This window comes from Chiloscyllium punctatum, chromosome 30 (genome assembly GCF_047496795.1).
Source record: "Chiloscyllium punctatum isolate Juve2018m chromosome 30, sChiPun1.3, whole genome shotgun sequence".
Lineage (NCBI taxonomy): Eukaryota > Metazoa > Chordata > Chondrichthyes > Orectolobiformes > Hemiscylliidae > Chiloscyllium > Chiloscyllium punctatum.
The window spans coordinates 29,498,788-29,519,378 of record NC_092768.1 but is presented as its reverse complement, the minus strand read 5'-3'; the positions used below and the strand labels follow the sequence as shown (position 1 = coordinate 29,519,378).

The 20,591-nt window shown below is 43.7% G+C and overlaps 1 protein-coding gene across 3 annotated transcripts in view; it reads right to left on the bottom strand.

Annotated features, from left to right (window-relative positions):
- Positions 1 to 1,071: 1,071 nt before the first annotated feature.
- The window catches only part of c30h6orf136 (chromosome 30 C6orf136 homolog), a 29,917-nt gene continuing 10,397 nt past the window's right edge, over positions 1,072 to 20,591 (bottom strand). For 2 of the 3 annotated variants that reach the window (XM_072550170.1, XM_072550171.1), the window contains exons 4-7: positions 18,764 to 18,852; positions 12,691 to 12,891; positions 9,208 to 9,277; positions 1,072 to 5,740 (exon numbers count right to left, since the gene is read on the bottom strand). In XM_072550170.1, the coding sequence (XP_072406271.1) occupies positions 5,597 to 5,740; positions 9,208 to 9,277; positions 12,691 to 12,891; positions 18,764 to 18,852 (504 nt within the window). In that variant the 3' untranslated portion in view covers positions 1,072 to 5,596. The remainder of the gene's footprint in view (positions 5,741 to 9,207; positions 9,278 to 12,690; positions 12,892 to 18,763; positions 18,853 to 20,591) is intronic. The other variant, XM_072550172.1, reaches the window with a different exon arrangement.

The window sequence follows — 20,591 nt, the reverse complement described above, 5'->3', positions numbered from 1 at the left end:
TAACCAGTATAGAAAACCATACAAGATCTTGGGAAAACTAGCATCTTCAAATACAGCTCTGAAGTCTATATACCACCGAGACATGGACATGAATCATGGCTTCATTACAGTGGTACACCATACTGGATTTCACTACCTACTTAACCACTATGTGAAAGCATCATCCATACAAATTATTGTGGCAATTGTAAACGATGCTGGATATTCACAGACAAACAAGTGGCAGACAATAATAATCCTTTTTTAAAGTCACAGCTACCTCCCATCCTGTATCCATATAGAATGGTGATTAGACAAGTGGAGTTTCCTCAGCATTGGTCCATTTAACTTTGGTAGAAAGCCAACCTCATGTAAAGTTCAATATGGGAAGCTGCAACACCTATTTAAAAAGCTGTGAACATCCTTGGGGGGGGGGGGGGGGGGGATTTTGACACAGTGTTCAATTCAGAAGAAGGTGGAGGAACAAATTACAGGATGTTGAGGTGTTGGCACAAATACAGAGGGTCCAGGGATCAGTACTATCAAGTGTAAAATCAAAGATGGCAGGTGCACAAAAATATTAAGAGACCAACAGTACAATCATGTACCTGAGGAAATGTAAAAATGAGCTGAGTCTTAGCACGCTCTCAAAAAAGACCCACAAATACAGATCAGTGAAACTTAAAAGTCAGATCAATCGTTTCAAAAGCACTTTTTTCTGACAATTTTCTCAACGAAATTAGTTGTTTTATCGAAAACCCTGCTGCAAATACACTACTTCTTCCACAGGGCTTTCAATGGCCTGTTTTCATCACCATGGACGATGACACACTCCTCACTGCTGATCTCAAAAGCAGTTGCTCACAGTAATCACACAATGTACCGACAGCAGGTCTCCCCTTTCCCAAAATCTGCTTGAACCAAAGCAGAGCCAAAGTAATCAACCAAACAAACCGAATTACTCTCACAGACAGCAAACCAGCAAGTAAAATGTTAAAAACCACACCACACCAGGTTATAGTCCAATAGGTTTATTTGGAAGCACTAACTTTCAGAGCGCTGCTCCTTCATCAGATGGTTGTGGTGTATAAAGATCCTATACTCCAAAACCACCTGATGAAGGGGCAGCGCTTTGAAAGCTAGTGCTTCCAAATAAACCTAGTGGACTATAACCTGACGAGTGATTTTTAACTTTGCACACCTCAGTCCAACAGCGGCATCTTCAAAGCAAGTAAAATGCATTGGACTGCTCACTTTAACCAATTTTTTTTCAAGAATCCCTACTGTGTGGAAACACCCAACAACTCCACACTGACCCTCTGAACCCACCCAGACCCATTCCCCCTCCCTTACCGACTAACACACTTACACATCCTGAGCATTATGGGCAATTCAGCATGGGCTGTGGGAGGAAGCAGGAACACCCGGAGGAAACCCACGCAGAGAATGTGCAAACTCCACACAGACACAATCGCCCGAGACGGAATCAAACCCAGGTCCCTGGCACTGTGAGGCAGCAATGATAACCACTGAGCCACCATGCCTCCCTTTGTACAGCAACTGATCGTAAGATCAAGATAGAAGCTGAATGTTTTTTAAGTGAATAAATTTGAAACATCACAAATAACATTCTTTCAGGTGCAGTGAAACAGTTCAAGTGTAGTTATGAACTTGATAGGCCATTGGAAACTCAGTTACACCAAGAGTTTTGACATAAGACTAGTAGTATAAAGGGACACATTGCTTGATTTTAGTCTGGGTAAGACATTAACTGCAACCTGTAAGGGAGTGAAAAAAATATCAACAGCAGTAACTTCCAGATTTCCACATTATTCTGTGCATATGGGGTCTCCAGAAACAGCTGTCAGTTTTAGTAATAACGATAAACGCACAGAGGATTGCCATAATTACAACTGCAAATCCCCATTATGATTAACATGGGGAGCGTGATTCCTCTACCACCTGACTCTCTACCATCAAACTCTAAGCAGTGAAAATGGTCTTTATAACTACAATAAGGAGCCCCTCAAGTCTGATCAGTGCAGGTACCTCATTCTGTATCGTCGAGATTAAAGAGATGGGAGACGGGGAAAAACTATCCCCCACAGTGATTCTCAAGAATGTACAGGAACTGCGTATTCTGCACAGACCCATAAACTAGGAAATACTTTAAACAAACAATAAATAGCCTATAGAATATAGTGGCTGTTACCAATCCAACTCATTGACACAATTGGGAGTACTCGGCAAGAAATGATCAGCAACACTGACTGCTGTCTTAATGCTTTTATTCTGGTTGAGAAAATATTGAAAGCCACTTCACATTTGCAATTTTCAAATTCCACCCAACCTTAGCAAGAGATTCGATTCAATCTGATTGAGAGTTTGGTTGAGAGTCAGGACATTGACTAGAAAGAAATAGATTTTCTAAAAAAATCCATCACAAAATTAAGTGACACTCAGTTCAACAGCAACAGGTGTGAACAGAAATATTTTATGACCTTGTAACTCTGATTCTGAAATATTCATTTAGATGATGCATTAACTAATTGAGTACTAGATGGATGTTTGAAACAAAGATAAATACTGTCTCACCCTTTGTTATAAGAGGATCCCATTACCATTACAGAGTATAGCCACAGAAGGAGAATCACAAAAAGTCAGGTGTTCAAAAGGAACCTGCCACTTGACAAATTATAAATTAATGAAATATTTCCTGGCTCAGGAATACAGTACATGAATATACTTCATCCACTGGCTTGTAATCAGCCTAATCCCAGTGCAGAAACAGACATCAAAACAAAAACCATGCACGTTTCCTACAGAAAGATGATCCATTAGCATTAGCACTGGATGGAATTGCAAATTAGGTAATTGGCGCTTGGATAGAGTAAAACATGATTGAGGCCAATATCTAAATAGGTTCCTCTAAAGGTAATTCAGACATAAAGGTGCAGGATTTGTGTCTGATCAGGCTGTGTGAGTTCGCATCAGGAGGACTATGGAGACTAGCCTCCCAATCAGAAAACACAGGACGACCTCAGGAAACATTCTTAAACAAATCTGTTAACAATTTAGATATAAAAGTTTTATTTTTTGTCAAATTGACTGGTGTCTTTTCGTGTGGAAAAGGGAGGAAAATAACTTGCTTATTCTATTGCCAATGGCAACAGTTTTGTTCTGCCAAGACCATTACAAGTTATTTACTTTCTGATGCACAGAATCAGCTTAGGCAACATTCTGAAGACCGACTGCAGTTTCAATCAAGGCCAACTGTCAGCACGGAATTGACAGGACAGTGAAAAAATGTCACAGCCTAAGATGTTTGTCTGTTTCAGACAGCAGTCAAGCTGTTTTGAGTTTTGAGAACACAATGTTTTTATTTATGAAACAATTAAATCTGTCATCTCTGGTTGGTAAGGAGTCAGCTCCTGAAAAAAGCTGAGACAACACGGTTGAAATGGTGTTAGCACATACACTACAGTATATACATAGTGGATGACAATCTCATTTGCTCAATCTTGCCTGCTCATCATCTGCTAGAATTAACCCTCAAATTTTAAACTAGGTCTACCTTAAAAAGCTTCAATTACATTGTATGTGCTCAATCCCCCACAGTGCTGTATCAACAAGTAAAACTGCCCAATAATAAATGACAATCCCAACAGACAAGGTCAAATGGAAGTGCAAGAGTGGCTGGGAAATAGAAGATGCAACTTTTACATCCTCGAGACAACTCAAAAGTGCTTTAATTGCTGATTGATAACACTTCAATGTATGGAAAGGTGGCAGCCAATTTGGGCCCAGCAAAATCCTTAAAACAATGATAAGAGTGCAACCAGATCATTTGTTCAGTGCAATCAGATGAGTGCAAAAAAAAACTCCCTCAGAACTCCAAGGAGAACTCCCCATGTTTCTCTTCTAAATGATACCACGTGTTCGACCCAAAAGGACAGACAGAACTGTTGACCGCTGTACCCAAGAGACCCTTGCACCCTTCGTTAACTGCCTTCCCTCAGTATTGTTCTGGGAGCCTCAGCTCCTGACTCTCTATCTCTCTCTAATGGAATTTGAATCCAAAGCTAAAATTCTAAATAGGCAAGAGGTTTGCATTTGTGCAATAAAGATCTCCCAAAAGACAGTCATTCTGACATGCAACAAACGTTGCTAATACAGCTGCAAATTTGCACACAATGGGACTTCACTAACAGTAATGATATGATCAATCAACTTTTGTTTTTCAACTCAGGGAGGCTCCCCAGTCTAACAGGGTCTTTGACAGCCATCTAAGCAATTTAACCAACACTCAGTCAATTAGGCGGCAGCATCAGGCTGAGGTTACGTGTTTAAGAGTTGAAACCACAACTAAACCAAAGTGATTCAGTGATATGAATAAATGAAAAATAAAACAAGGTTCATTGCCTGTTAAGAAATTACTCAGCAATGAAATTGGGTGATCCTTCTGTGGTCATAATGGAACTCCTCAACATGGTCATGTAATTAAAGGGATATAAGAAAAAAACTCTGGAAATACTCAGGTCAAACAAGACCTGTGGAAAGACAAAGAAAGGAGGCAGACACAGGCAGTTAATCATTCATCAGAAAGCTGGACTCTGATGAATGGGCTCATTTACAGGCAGAGATGTCTATTTCCTTCAACTTCACACATTCAAGACTGCCCAGGAACAGGGAAAAAAACTGTGAGAGATAAAAGGCCACTGAGCTTACAGGTCAAATGCACTCCCTTCAAATGTCACCCGAATCACTGAGTGACTTTAGTGTGTCCTATTTATCTTGGGTTCCTGACAGGTACAGTAACTTGCCTTTGCACAGGATTCATTTTCCAATCCAAACCATCACACAGTACGGAGATTGCAGTTGGATGGGGGATAGGAGGGAGCAGAATTCAGATGCAGTGGGGCAAGCTTACTCACTCCTGCAGCTAGCACTGTAGCAAAAGCAATCAAGAGGGAAACGCAGTATTCCACACCCTAGTACCACTCTGCCCCAGCGCTGCATTGGATCACATCGACATTTTTTAATTTGCAAAATTGAGTGATTGCAAAAAGGGGGGGTTGGGGGGGGGGCTGCCGAGAACACCATGAGCAGACTCTGGGAAGGCCATGCACTGTCTTCAACATATTCCAGGCAAACTAACAGCCTGAGGAACAGAACAAACCTAATACTTTTGATATGGTAATCTGGACAGCTAGAAGCATGCCTCCAACAACAAAGAAAAGCAACCCAGTGAAGCCTTACTCTATTAGAGTTCGCAATCATTAGGACGGAAATTAAAATTAAAAGGCATAATGTACAATGGTCTTACTATCTTACACATTCCTCACCTGACAGTACATACTCTCCAGGCAGCCTAACATTGCATAGATCTGCATTCTCGCTATCATTTTATGTACAGTGCAAAAGCAGTTCATAGGGAGCGAAAGGGAGGGGTGCGAGTGGGTGGGCTTGCCAATTGCATCAAAACATGAGATGACCGAAGCAGCCTGGATGGGTACAAAGTGCAGCAACTGCCAGTGGGCTAGCCCAGCAAGCTCAGCACATGTATGTTCCTGACAGTGTAAAACCCTGGCCCACTCCGCCCAATGCCTTGGCGCTCTCAGCAGTGCTTTTCCCCCACTTTGCCAGCAGACTGAGCAAGTAGCAGGTTCAATGCTGGTCGGTGTTCTTCCAGTCCGAGGGCAACCAGGGCCCCAACAAGCAGCGTCTTCACCTTGGCAACTGGGGGCTGGGTCGGCATCATCTGTGGGCACAGAGAAAGTGGGGGCGGACATCAATGAAAATAGATCACATCAGCATCATGGTTAGCAAAGTAATTCAGAGTCCACAGAATACAGTGCAGAAGCAGGTCATTTGGTCCTGTCCCTGTAACCCCACATTTCTCATGGTTAACCCACCTAGCCTGCACGATGGACAGTGGTTAGCACTGCTGCCTCACAGCGCCAGAGACCCGGGTTCAATTCCCGCCTCAGGCAACTGTCTGTGTGGAGTTTCTGGGTGCTCCGGTTTCCTCCCACAGTCCAATACGTGCAGGTTAGGGGAATTAGCCATGCTAAATTGCCCGTAATGTTAGTTGAAGGGGTAGATCTAGGGAAATGGGTCGCTCTTCGGAGGGTTGGTGAGGACTTGCTGGGCCGAAGGGCCTGTTTCCACACTAAGTAATCTAATCTCCGAACACTATAGGGTGATTTGGAATGGTCACATAACCTGTACATCTTTAGTCAGTCATAGAGGAAACTCAGAGACACGAATGTGCAAACTCCGCATAGATAGTTGCCAGAGGTTGGAACTGAACCCAGATCCTATTGCCGTGAGGCAGCCACTATGTTGCCCTAAAGAACTATCTAGGAGAAAGTGAGGACTGCAGATGCTGGAGATCAGAGCTGAAAAATGTGTTGCTAGAAAAGCACAGCAGGTCAGGAAGCATTCAAGGAGCAGGAGAATCGACATTTCAAACATAAGCCCTTCTTCAGGAATGAGGAAGGTGTGCCAAGCAGGCTAGGATAAAAGGTGGGGGCGGGGGGGGCGCGCTGGGAATACGATAGCTGGAAGGAAGTGAGGGTGATAGGCCGGAGAGGGGGTGGGGGCAGAGAGGTCAGGAAGAAGATTGCAGGTCAAGAGGGCGGACTGAGATAAGGTGGGGGGAGGGGAAATGAGGAAGCTGGAGAAATCTACATTCATGCCGTGTGGTTGGAGGGTCCCTAGGCGGAAGATGAGGCGCTCTTCCTCCAGGCGTCGTGTGGTCAGGGTCTGGCGATGGAGGCGGCCAAGGATCTGCATGCCCTTGGCGGAGTGGGAGGGGGAGTTAAAGTGTTCGGCCACGGGGCGGTTGGGTTGGTTGGTGTGGGTGTCCCAGAGGTGTTCTTTGAAACGTTGTGCAAGTAGGCGGCCTGTCTCCCCTATGTAGAGGAGGCCACATCAGGTGCAGCGGATGCAGTAAATGATGTGTGTGGAGGTGCAGGTGAATTTGTGACGGACTCATCTCTGCATGCCTCGACATGGTCCTGTCCCCCTTAGTCCAAGAACTCCCCACCTATGTTTGGGACACCCTCCACTTCCTCCATGATTTTTGCTTCCCCGACCCCCAACGCCTTATCTTCACCATGGACATCCAGTCCCTGTACACTTCCATCCCCCATCATGAAGAACTCAAAGCCCTCTGCTTCTTCCTTTCCCGCCAAACCAACCAGTACCCTTCCACTGACACCCTCCTTTGACTGACTGAACTGGTCCTCACTCTGAACAACTTCTCTTTCCAATCCTCCCACTTCCTCCAAACCAAAGGAGTAGCCATGGGCACTCGCATGGGCCCCAGCTATGCCTGACTCTTCATAGAATATGTGGAACAGTCCATCTTCCGCAGCTACACTGGCACCACCCCCCACCTTTTCCTCCGCTACATCAATGACTGTATCGGCACTACCTCGTGCTCCCACGAGGAGGTTGAACAGTTCATCCACCTTACTAACACCTTCCACCCCGACCTCAAAATTTACCTGGACCATCTCAGACTCCTCCCTCCCCTTCCTAGACCTCGCCATTTCTATCTCGGGCGACCGACTCAAACGCCATCCCATATTCCCAATTCCTTCGCCTCCGCCGCATCTGCTCCCAGGAGGACCAATTCCAATACCGAACAACCCAGATGGCCTCCTTCTTCAAAGACCGCAATTTCCCCTCCGACGTGGTTGACGATACTCTCCACCGCATCTCCTCCACTTGCCGTTCCTCCGCCCTTGAACCCCGCCCCTCCAATCGCCAACAGGACAGAACTCCACTGGTCCTCACCTACCAGCCCACCAACCTCCAGGTACATATCATCCTTAGTCATTTTTGCCACCTCCAAACAGACCCCACCACTAAGGATATATTTCCCTTCCCTCCCCCTATCAGCGTTCCGGAAAGACCACTCCCTCCGCGACTCCCTTGTCAGGTCCACACCCCCCACCAACCCAACCTCCACTTCCAGCACCTTCCCCTGCAACCGCAAGAAATGCAAAACTTGCGCCCACACCTCCCCCCTCACTTCCCTCCAAGGCCCCAAGGAATCCTTCCATATCCGTCACAAATTCACCTGCACTTCCACACACGTCATTTACTGCATCTGCTGCACTCGATGTGGCCTCCTCTACATTGGGGAGACAGGCCACCTACTTGCGGAATGTTTAGAGAACACCTCTGGGACACCCGGACCAACCAACCCAACCACCGTGGCTGAACACTAACTCCCTCTCCCACCCCACCAAGGACATGCAGGTCCTTGGCCTCCTCCATCACCAGACCACGGCAACATGACGCCTGGAGGAAGAGCACCTCATCTTCTGCCTAGGAACCCTCCAACCACAAGGGATGAATGCAGATTTCTCCAGCTTCATTTCCCCTCTCCCCACCTTATCTCAGTCCCAACCCTCTGACTCAGCACCGCCTTCTTGACCTGCAATCTTCTTCCCGACCTCTCCGCCCCATCACCCTCACCTTAACCTCCTTCCACCTATTGCATTCCCAGCTTCCCTCCCCCAAATCTCTCCTCCCTACCATTTATCTTAGCCTGCTTGGCACACTTTCCTCATTCCTGAAGAAGGGCTTATGCCTGAAACGTCGATTCTCCTGCTCCTTGGATGCTGCCTGACCTCCTGTGCTTTTCCAGCAACACATTTTTCACCAAAAAACTATCTACTGAATCTACTGACAGAGTTCCAGATTCCCACCACCCTTTGGGTGAAAAACTATTTCTTCATATCTCCACTAAACCTCCTACCCCTTACCTTAAATCTATGCCCCCTGATCATTAATCCTTCCATCGAGGGGAAAGCTTCTTCCTGCCTATTCTCATTATGCCCCTCATTTTTATATGTTTCTATCACTTCCACCCTCTCTGCTCCAAGGTAAACAACCCCAGTCCGCCCAATCTTTTTTTGTAACTGGAACTCGCCAGCCTAGGCAACATTCTGGAAAATCTCCTCTGCACCCTCTCCAGTGTTATCACATCCCTGCTATAATGTACAAAGGTGGAGAACTGGATGTAATCACCAATTCATTGCTTTGATTAAAAACCTCTTGTTTGTTGACACCAACAGTCCTTATGATCAGGCCAACTGCACATGCTCAGCACCATTTTCTTTTGCTTGTGCACAAAGAAATTCCAACTCTAGGATTCCTCTGGAAGAATGGCTCACTTCTAGCAATGCAACTAAATTCTCAGAAACTGACCTTGTCAACCTTGTGCCGATGAATAAGTCCATCAGGTCCCAGATAGAACGTGGAATATGCATCATAGGTTCTGAGGGTGAGGAAGGAAAGAAAAGCAACACACATTAATTTCCAAGCAAGACATGGAAGATGCTGTGTAGCTTCAACAGCAGTCATACACTGATAGGAATCACCAATTACACTGATTGAAAGGATAAAGATATTTTAACAATGCGATATTGTTGTGTGCAACTGTTTTGGCAAAATTACATTGATAAAATTTGTAAAAATACTTTAACTTGAATTTTACACAGTTTGCCATAAAATTCAATTTGTCCCACTCTATGATTCAGTGGATTAGATATTTACTAGATATTCTGTGTCAGGTACACTGCCCAAGAGTGAAAACAATCCAAGTTACAGGAAGTACAAAAGATGCAAACCATTTCTCTACACATCATGCTGAACTGTGTGCCTCAAAACATTTTTAATACTTGTTTTACAATATACATTCTGTGAGGCACACAGACAAAGGTGTTCTACATTTGCTACATCTACAGTTGAAAGGCTTTGACACTTGCCGCTACATGGCTACTCAGTGTTCGTATGCCCCTCAACACAGTTCTGGACCTTGGAAATGCAGGTGGAGGACAACTTTTTGCACTGGCAGTCCACCAAATTTCAAAGGGTGCTTTTCATCATTTTGACCATTTTCACATACAGGTGTAGTTGACATTTGACTCAGTGAGTCAATGGGAAGAGCCCATCCAGCAGGAACCTGTGATACAGAACTGCTTGGGATTAACCTTGACAATTGCATGCCTCTTCAGACCTTCTTTGTAAAGGTATATTCCATACAAAGAGAAAACAATACCTCCCCCACCACAGCTATCTCATGGTGTGCTAAAAGAGTGGGCAGCACAGTGGCTCATTGGTTCACACTGCTGCCTCAGTGCCAGGGACCTGGGTTTGATTCCAGCCCGAGGTGATTGTGTGTGGAGTCTGCATATTCTCCCTTTGTCCGCATGGGTTTCTTCCCACAGTCTAAAGACATGCAGGTTAGGTAAATTGCCCAGGGATGTACAGGTTAGGTGGACTATCCACAGGAAACACAGGGTTATGTGGAGAAGATAACAGGGTGAGTCTGTTTGGGATGCTATTCGGCGGATTAGCATAGACTCAATGGCTAAATGGCCTGCTTCCACACTGTAGGGATTCTATGATTCCATGAATGAAACTCAATATAAGAAAGAGCTCTTCCCACCAGCCAGTTGCCGCTCATTTGTAAGGCATGGAGCTGAGGCATGCTGCTAAATGCCCTGAGCAAACTGCTAAAGTCAATCACCTGACAAGATGTACCATGGTCAAATTGTTAGAACCAATCCTGACAGATTGGATAAACTGTCACTTAGAAAGGCATGGACAAGTCAGGGATTATCAGCATGGCGTTGGTAAGGTAACGTCATGCCATACACATTTCATTGAACTCTTTGAGGAAGTGATAAGGAGGATCATTGAGGGTAGCGAAGTGGATGTGATCCACATGAATTGTGGTAAGGCATTTGACAAGGTCCCACATGACATTGGTCAAAAAAGTAAAAGCCCATAGTATACAGGGCAATGTGTCAAATTGGTTTCAAAGTTGGTTCAGTAATAATTCAAATTAAGTTACAGGAAACAAAAGATAATGATCAATGGCTACCCTTGCGAATAGAAAGCAGTTTTGAGTGGTGTTCCACAGGGCTCAGTGCTGGGACTCCTACTGCTTGTTTTATATATTAACGATTGAACGTGGAGGGTACAATTGGGAAATTTGCAGACAACAAAAATTAGCCATGTAGTGGACAGTGTAGAGGATAGCTGTCAGCTCCAAAATGACAGATGCTTTGGAACAATGGGCAGGAAACTGATAGATGGAGTTCAACTCTGATAAGTATGAGGTGATGCATTTCGGGAAGCCAAACAGGCCAAGAAGGAAACAGAATAAAAAAGGGAATATCCTGAGGCGTGTTAATGAAGTGGGAGATCTTGATGTGCAAGCGCATCTCTAAAGCTAGCAGTTTAGGTAGATAAGGATGTAAAGAACGCATACTTTCATTCACAGAGATATAGAATACAAAAGTAGGGATGAAACTGTGTCAGACACTGGTGAGACCACAATGGCATGGTAGCACAGTGGTCAGCACTGCTGCCTCACAGCGCCAGAGACCCGGGTTCAATTCCCACCTTGGGCAACTGTGTACGTGGAGTTTGCACATTTCTCCCAGTGTCTGCGTGGGTTTCCTCCGGGTGCTCCAGTTTCCTCCCACAGTCCAAAAATGTGAATGTTAGGTGAATTGGCCATGCTAAATTGACTCTAGTGTTAGGTGAAGGGGCAAATGTAGGGAAATGGGTCTGGGTGGGTTGCTCTTCGGAAGGTCGGTGTGGACTTGTTGGGCCAAAGGGCCTGTTTCCACACTGTAAAGTAATCTAATCTAATCTTAAAGAGTATTTGTTGCAGATTTGGTCACCACATTACAGGAAGGACTTAATTGATCTGGGAATGGCACAGAGCAGATGTATTAGAATGTTGTCAGGGCTGGAGAATTGTAGCTACGAGAACAGATAAAGGAGTTAGGGTTTTTTCCCCATTGGAACAGAAAAGGGTGAGAAGTAAAGATAAAGATAAAGTAGACAGGGGAATTCCCTTGACCGAGTGTTCAAAATCAGGAGTCAGATTCAAGGCAAGTGGCAGAAGGATTAGAGGAAACACAAGGAAAATCTTTTTATGTACAGGGTAGTGGGCTCTGGAATTTGCACCCTGAATTAGAAGGGCATTTGGAGGCTTTGGGTTGGATGGACAAGATGGGCTGAATGGTCCCTTTTGTATCGTATCACTTCAATAGTTTTTATCTCCTTTACCCACAAGGCCTTGAGAATATTGTACACTGACCATTGTCAGATGGACACACGGTCAGGGTGTTTTACAAAATGAACCTCTCCATAATAGACAGGTGGTACAGCACAGTCCAATATGGCCAGACCCATCCTTTGTTACACTGGGGATTGGATAAAATTTATAAGTTTGAACACCAATACTGAATAGAAATGCAGGATGGTGGGGATACATTAGCACAAGTGGTTATGGATGCTATACTAAAATTCTCAAGATTCACATCCACCAGCAGATCATTGCAAAAACCTTAGAATCATCTCAAACCATGACCAAATGCTCTAGTATAAAACAAAGAACTTCAGATGCTGGAGTTTTGAAACAAAAACAAAGTGTTGAAGAAACTTAGCAGGTCCAGCAGCATCTGTGGATATTAAACAATGTTTTGAGTGCAGTGACCCTTTTGTTTCTAGAGATGCTGACAGACCTGCTGAGTTTCTCCAACAATTTGTTGTTTGTTTGTTCAAAATTCTCTTCACAGATCTAAAATTCTTTCAAACGTTGGAGCCAAAAGGATGTGCAGCAACCAACTCCCCCAGTGAATACCAGGCAGCTGCAGCCCATTATCTCACCGATAGAGTTCAGTCTTGTCCTTCTTGTAAAATTTCAGTATCAAAACATGGAGCGGGAGTCCTGTAATTCTCCAGCGGACTTGAATGGTGCAGTTCTCAGGATGCTGCGTCATTTTCATAATGTCCAAGTGAACATCCGCACAGTAATTCCAAACAATAAACCGAAGCAACGTCACAACTGTCTGATAGGTGGTACGACCCCTTGGAGATAAACAAACAAAGCACAGTAAACACTAGGAAAGTTTAAACTTAGAGAAGTAGGTTATTCAGTCTCTCGAGCTTGCTCAATTATTCAACACTATAACCTTCTCCTTCAATTCTACTGTCTCACCTGCTTTCGATAACTCTTGATCCCCTCAAGGATCTACATCAAGTTTAAAAATAGCAAACAATAGACTACACACATGCCTCTGGGATAGAGTTTTTTTTAAGACTGTGGGTTTTGTCGTCATGTGTATTCAGGTACAGACGATTAGATTAGATTACTTCGTGTGGAAACAGGCCCTTTGGCCCAACAAGTCCACACCGACCCTCCGAAGAGCAACCTACTAAGACCCATTCCCCTACATTTACCTCTTCACCTAACACTACGGGCAATTTTGCATTGCAAATTCACCTGACCAGCACATCTTTGGACTGTGGGAGGAAACCAGAGCACCCGGAGGAAACCCACGCAGACATGGGGAGAATGTGCCAATGCCAAGCAGGCAGTTGCCCGAGGAGGGAATTGAACCTGGGTCTCTGGCGCTGTGAGGCAGCAGTGCTAGTCACTGTGCCACCCAGGAACACAATGAAAACTCTACAATACCACCACATGAGTCCATCTCAGTACCAAGTTACCTCAGTACACAAAAAGCTTCGATGTAAAGTAATAAGAGAAACAAGCGTTAAAAAGCTAACTATTACTTCATAAAACAGTAAAAAAAAGATAATAGTATAGGAAAACAAAGGAATAAGTTAAAAGCTCAACAGTCTTTGCTGCTGCCAGATATTGTCGCTACTGAAACTGCCGCTTCCCTCATCTCCCCTGGTGCCTTGGGAACATGCGTGCCAAGCCAAGACACTGCCACGAGCTGCTGAGAGACCAGATGACAAATCACCGAAACCAGGCTGGAAGCCACCGCGCTGCTGAAACACCAGGTCAGAAGTTGTTACTAACCGCAGTGACCATAGCTACAGCCTTGAGACAAATAGACTTATGCATCCAACTGAGAAAATAAAGCTCCAACTTCATGTCACATCAGAATGTCAGCATTGACTCTTGTGCTCAAGTCTCCAGAATCTTCTGACTCAACAACGTGTATTTATACCTTTAATGTATAAAATATTCACAGAAGCAGTATAAAATAGACATCAAGCCCCATAAGGATTAGGTCAGATGACTAAAGGCATGGTGAAAGATAGGATTTAAGAAATGTCTCAAAGGAGGAAGGAAATATGGAGTGGTGTGATTCCAGAGCTTAGGCCGTAGATAGCTAAAGGCACATTTCCCAATAATAGAAGAGATTAAGGGTTGTTGACATTCAACAGATCAGGATTAGAGAAACATAAGGAACTCAGAAGATTCTTCCGAATGTAGAAAGAGACAAAGCTTGTGTCTTGGAGAAATTTGAAAATAAGGATAAAAATTTGAAAAACAAAAAGCAGTGTTTGTTAACTGAGGAGTCAGCATAGGTCAGGAAGGGGAGGCGAGAGAGGAAGGGGAATTGAGTTTTTGATTAGGGAAAACAGTATACCAGTAGTGAGAGAAGACATTCTTGAGGACTCATTCACTGAGTCCACATGGGTAGAACTGAGAAATTTAAAAAAAAAGATTACTTTGATAGCATTGTACAAATGACTAAATATGTAAGGAGATTGCAGGTAACTATAAGAATACGGTTGTAATACTAGGAAAATTTAACTTTCCTAACATCGACAGGGACTACCATTGTGCTAAGGACTTGGATGGAGAGAAATTTAAGTGTTCAGAAAGAATTTCTCATGTAGCTTGTAGATTGCCCTACCAAATAAGGGCAAAACTTGACTTCTAGTTGGGAAATAAGGCAGGGCAAATGACAGAAGTGTTAGTGAGGGAGCAATTTGGAACCAGTGACCATAATTCCATTAATTTAAAATAACTATGGAAAGGATAGATCTGTTCCACAAGTTAAAAGTTCGAAACTGGGGCAAGGTAAATTTGATGGTCTTAGACTGATTTTTCAAAAGTTGATTGGGGGAGGCAGTTTGCAGGCATAAAGACATCTGGTAAGTGGGAGCCTTTCAAAGGTGAGTCAATGAGAGTTCATAGGCAACCTGCTCCTGTTAGAGTGAAGGGTCAGACTGGCAGGAGTGGGAAACCCTGGATGACTAGTTATTGAGATACTGGTCTCGAAAAAGGAAGCATATAACATGTATGGACAACTGGGATCAAGTCAATTCCTTGAGGAATATAGAGAGTTTTGGGGCACACTTAAGAGAGAAATCAGGCTGGCTAAAAGGGGCCATGAGATGGTTTTGGCACATAAGATAAAAAGGAGAATCTAAAGAAATTCCAGAAGTACAAGGAGGGCAAAAGAGTAACTCGGAAGAGAATTTGAGCCTAAAAAGATCAATATGGGTCATCTACATGCTGAGCCACAAGAACTGGGTAAGATCCCGAAATGAATATTTCTCACTGGTATTTATCACCGGGAAAAGTACAGATGGGAGGGAACTTGGGGAAATAAATAGCAATGTCTGAAGGCGAGGCTGGAAGTCTTAAAACACATAAAAGATAGATAAATACCTGTGACCTGATGATTTCTATCCCAGGACTTTGTGGGAGGCTAGGGAGGAAATTGCAGGGCCCCGAGAAGAAATGTTTGTATCAACAGCCATGGGTGAAGTTGTTGTGGTTCTGTTCACCGAGCTGGGAAGTTGTGTTGCAGACGTTTCGTCCCCTGTCTAGGTGACATCCTCAGTGCTTGGGAGCCTCCTGTGAAGCACTTATGTGATCTTTCCTCCGGCATTTATAGTGGTTTGAATCTGCCGCTTCCGGTTGTCAGTTCCAGCTGTCCATCGCAGTGGTCCATGCCTAAGTAGCTATCCTTAGTAGCCACACACACAGATGACAAGCAACATGAATTCGACTGGGACAACACTACTATTATAGGACAAGCCAAACAGAGAACAGCCAGGGAATTCCTAGAGGCATGGCACTCATCCACAGATTCAATCAATAAGCACATCGACCTGGACCCAATATACCGGCCACTGCAGCGGACAGCTGGAACTGACAACCGGAAGCGGCAGATTCAAACCACTACAAATGCTGGAGGAAACATCACAGAAGCGCTTCACAGGAGGCTCCCAAGCACTGAGGATGTCACCTAGACAGGGGATGAAACGTCTGCAACACAAATTCCCAGCTCGGCGAACAGAACCACAACAACGAGCACCGAGCTACAAATCTTCTTACAAACTTTGAATGGGTGAAGTGCCAAAAATTGGAGTGTGGCTAATGTTGTACCATTATTTAAGCAAGACTGCAGCAAAATACCCAAACTGGTGAGCCTAATGTGGGTTGGTACGTTGTTAGAGGGGATTGAGGGACAGGATCTGCAGGCATTTGGAGAGGCAAGGACTAATTTAGAATAGTCAGCATGGCTTTGTGCTTGGGAAATCTTGTCTCAATAATTTGATTAAGTTCTTTGAAGGGGTGACCAAGAAAGTTGATGAAGACAGTGCAGTAGACATTGTTCACATGGACTTTAGCGAGGCCTTTGATCAGGTATGCATGCTAAGTTATTGAGTAAGGTCAAAACTCACAGGATCCAGGGACAGCTAGCCAACTGGATACAAAATTGGCTTGACAATAGGAGACAGTGGTGGTAGGAGGCTGTTTAGCAGACTGGAGATCTGTGACCAATGTGGTACCACAGAGATCGGTGCTGGATTCAGTTCTTTATAATTTATATAGATGCTTTAGATGAGAATTTAGGGAGGTATGGTTAGTAAGTTTGCAGGTCACACCAAGATTGGTCGTATAGTGGACAGTGAATAAAGTTACAGAACAGTACAGCACAGTACAGGCCGTTTGGCCCTGAATGCTGTGCTGACCTTTTATCTGGGAATGCAAAGATCTTGATCTACTGAGCCAGTAGGTTGAGGAATGACAGATGGAGTTTAATTTAGATAAATGCAAGGTGTTATATTTTGTAGGATTTACACAGTCAGTGGTAGGGTCCTGGGGAGTGTTACATAAAAAAGAGGTCTAGGGATGCAGGTTGAAAATACAGTCACAGTTAGACAGGGTAGTGAAGCAAGCTTTCAGCTTGCTTGCTTTTATCAGTCAGAGCACTGAGAATGGGAGTTAGGAAGTCTTCGTGCAGCTGTACAAAACATCAGTGAGGCCACACTTGGAGTACAGTGTGCAGTTCTGACTGCCCTACTAGAGAAAGGACATTATTTAACTAGAAAGACAGAAGATTTACTAGGATGCCTCTTGGTGGAAGGTTTGAGTTACAGGGAGAGGTCAGATAGACTGGGACTCTTTTTCCCTGGAGTAGGAGACTAAGGGGTGACCTTCTCGAGATCTACAAAAACACGCCAGGTATAGATAACATAGATAGTTGGCAGCTTTTCCCCCACGGAAAGGGAGTTAAAAGCTAGAGTGCATAGGTTTAAGGTGAGAGGGGAGAGATACAAAAGGGTGCAGAGAGGCAATATTTTTACACAACAGATGGTGAGTGTCTGGAATGGACTGTGAGAGGTAGCAGTGGAATTGAATATAATGTTATTGTTTAAGAAACGCTTAAGCAGATACATGGATGGGATAGTCATGGAGGGATATGGACCAAAAGCAGGCAAATGGAACTAGTTTAAGTTGTGAAAACTTGGCAGCACAGGGCAAATTCGGTCAAGGAGCCTGCTTCCAGGCTGTAGATTTTTATGACTAAATGCAGAGACAATAGGTAAATGGCATTTGGAGTAAAGGCACAAGCAGGGGTTTCAATGGGCTCATTTACCAAGACTAGAACATGAGGGTTCAACTGAGCATGCACCGCTTGGAGATAACAAAAGCATAAGTGAGGGCTTCAACAGGAGACAAATAAAACAAGCTGGACTTGGAAATAGACATATTTACTGACTGGTGTGTGCGCGAAAGCCTATGGGTCAGATATAATATCGAAGTTGTGAGCAGTCAGGTTCAGTCTCAGACAGCTATCAGGAAGAGAAATGGAATTTGTGTGAGGGAGTACAACAAGCACAGAGATTTTAAACAATAGCTCAGACTTCCCAATATTTTAATCGGAGGGAATTTACACTCATCTTGCATTGAATACTGGATAAGCAGTTTGACAAGTTAACAGTGAAGAGTCAAGAGCTGGATGCTATCAGCATGCTTGTGAAAATGAACAAGAAAAAAAAGTGTTGACGTCAGCTCACATGGGTGCCAGAAAGCTCAATAATTGTAACTTCGTGGCAATAGATCAAGAGAACAAAAGGTGGATCTCAGTGGAGAGAAACATGAAACCAGATCAGGGCTAGGACAGGAAGGAATTGTTGGTAATTTGGCATGATGGGCTAGGGTTAAACAATAAAAAGGCATTATTTATATAGCACTTTTCACAACCATTGGCAGTCTGAAAGCATTCTATAGCTAATTAAGTACTTTTGAAATAAAATTGCTCCCACAAAGTAGGTATGTTATAAGTGCTTGAGATACCTAGTTGAACAATGCCTCTATGCACTAACAATATAATTGGTGCATCTGAAACCAATGTTTCAAATTGGTTATGGGGCCTGGCAATGAAGTAGTTGGGCATGGATCATTAAAAATTTCAGTCTGACTGGAACCCCTCTTTTGTTTCCATGATCTAGCCATGAAGAATTAGAAACACAGTTCAGGTGTAAATAGGTCACTGCACTGCAGCATTTCAAGAGTTAGCTTGACACTACTTTCCAATGGGTAATTAGGAGTGAGCAACACATCTCGTTAATTTTTTTTTAAAAAGTACTTTCACAAGCAGCTAAACGGCAATAAGACATTCAGGATGAGTGGTTTTTGATAACACCCATATTACAAATCTTTCAACAAGCAGGTACACACCGCGTCTTTATCCTTGGAAACTGGCTGATGAATTCTACATTCGGAGAGTACATCCCATAATCATGTGGCTTCAGGAAGAAATTCGGCAACTGGAAACATAAGAATGTATTGATAAGCTGGCGATGCTGGCTTATCAGTAATAAGTTTCATTTTAATATGCAAGCTTTCAGCAACAATTGGGACTAAGACTTCAGGAAGCAGTTGCACAGTGGCACTTTGTGGCTACAGCATGTCACACCCTGACTGTGATATTAATATTTCCTTTAAACTTGTATTGACCATGTCTCATTAAATATAACAAACAGGAAATAAACCCATACAGACAGGAAGAAGTGCATGCCCATGGACTTTGAAAAATAATTAGACAGGGAACACACAACAAACTCAATATTTCTTCAGGTGCTCAACTGGTAAAGTCAGAGATTGCAATTGTGCTGAAACGTGAAGCATAGGCATCCCAGAGGCAGGGCTGACCTGGACTAATAATTCAGAATGCCAGGCTCATGCTCTCAGGACGAATTTGAATCCTGCCATGGCAAATGGTGAATTCTGACTTCAATAATGGCTACCAAATCAACACAGTTGGCACAAAGAGAGCACAGTGAGGGGAAGGGGGGAGTGCAAACCATTGGAAACATTATACTACCCCTTCTCCAAGGATCAGTGCAAAGTATTTTTGTGAAAGTGGGAATATTTATAGTTTGAAAGTTAAATTTGGTGGGAGCTAGTCTTTTCTCTAGCATGCAGCATAAGCTGTCTACTGAATAGTATTTCAACAATATTGCTTTACGCTTGTGCGTTAGAATAAAAGCTTTAACCTTTGAAATCTTTGAGACTCTCTCGGCCAGTCACTGGAAACTCAAACATCTTCTTCTTACATGCTAAACTAATTGAAGGAGTGACAGAGGTGTTATCATTATTTTTCCTACACCAGTCTGAAACCAGAGTACACACATTTAGTCAACACGAATTCATTGTTGATGAATTAAGGATGCTGTCTCTCATGCATAAACTTTAAAAACGTGTCTTGGCTGTAGTACGATTACATCGCCAACACTAATGGCTGTTTGTAAAGCACAAGAACAGAACCATCCTGATATAGAAGTGGTGACTGTATAAATCAGCGAGGGTTCCCACTCTACGCAACTAATACTTGTTCAGAATTGAGAAAAAAAGAAAGGATTGAACGCAACAGAAATAGAAAGCAGGAACAGGTCAGTCTACTGTTATTCAATATCCTGCAGTATCCCCATATTTCCTTTGGAGCCAAAATTTGATCTCTCTCTCTCAAATATACTAAATGGATGAACAGCCACAGCTCTCTTGGGTTGAAAATTTCAAATATAGGTTGTTAAGATCAATTGCATCTTTAGTAGGTACTGGGGAAGAGCTGAGTCCGTTTCCAAGCTTTGATGTTTAACACTTCAGACTTGTCTCATTTTGGTACATAAACACCTATCGCAGATGGTATTTAATACCGTCCACACAACACCACATTTACCAACTTTCATGAAATTCCACGAGTAGCAAGGTAAGCAACTGCCACCCGCAAAACTACCTAATGGACAAGTAGGGACTCTTCTGTCACTGAAGAAGTATTCTTGTCATTCTGCTTCTTACGGTTAAAGGTACCTCTTTTACCTCTGCACTCACTAAACTACTTTTCAATCAGGATTTACAGATACCCTCCAGTGTCTTGTGAAAATAGTCATGCCTTTGGCGTAGCCCAAGACTATGTACATCTCACAGCTGCTTCTGCTTTTATTCCATTATCCAAGATGCAGAGGGGAGAAAAGTGACTGCCTTTCTCCTGCGTCATCCTTCACAG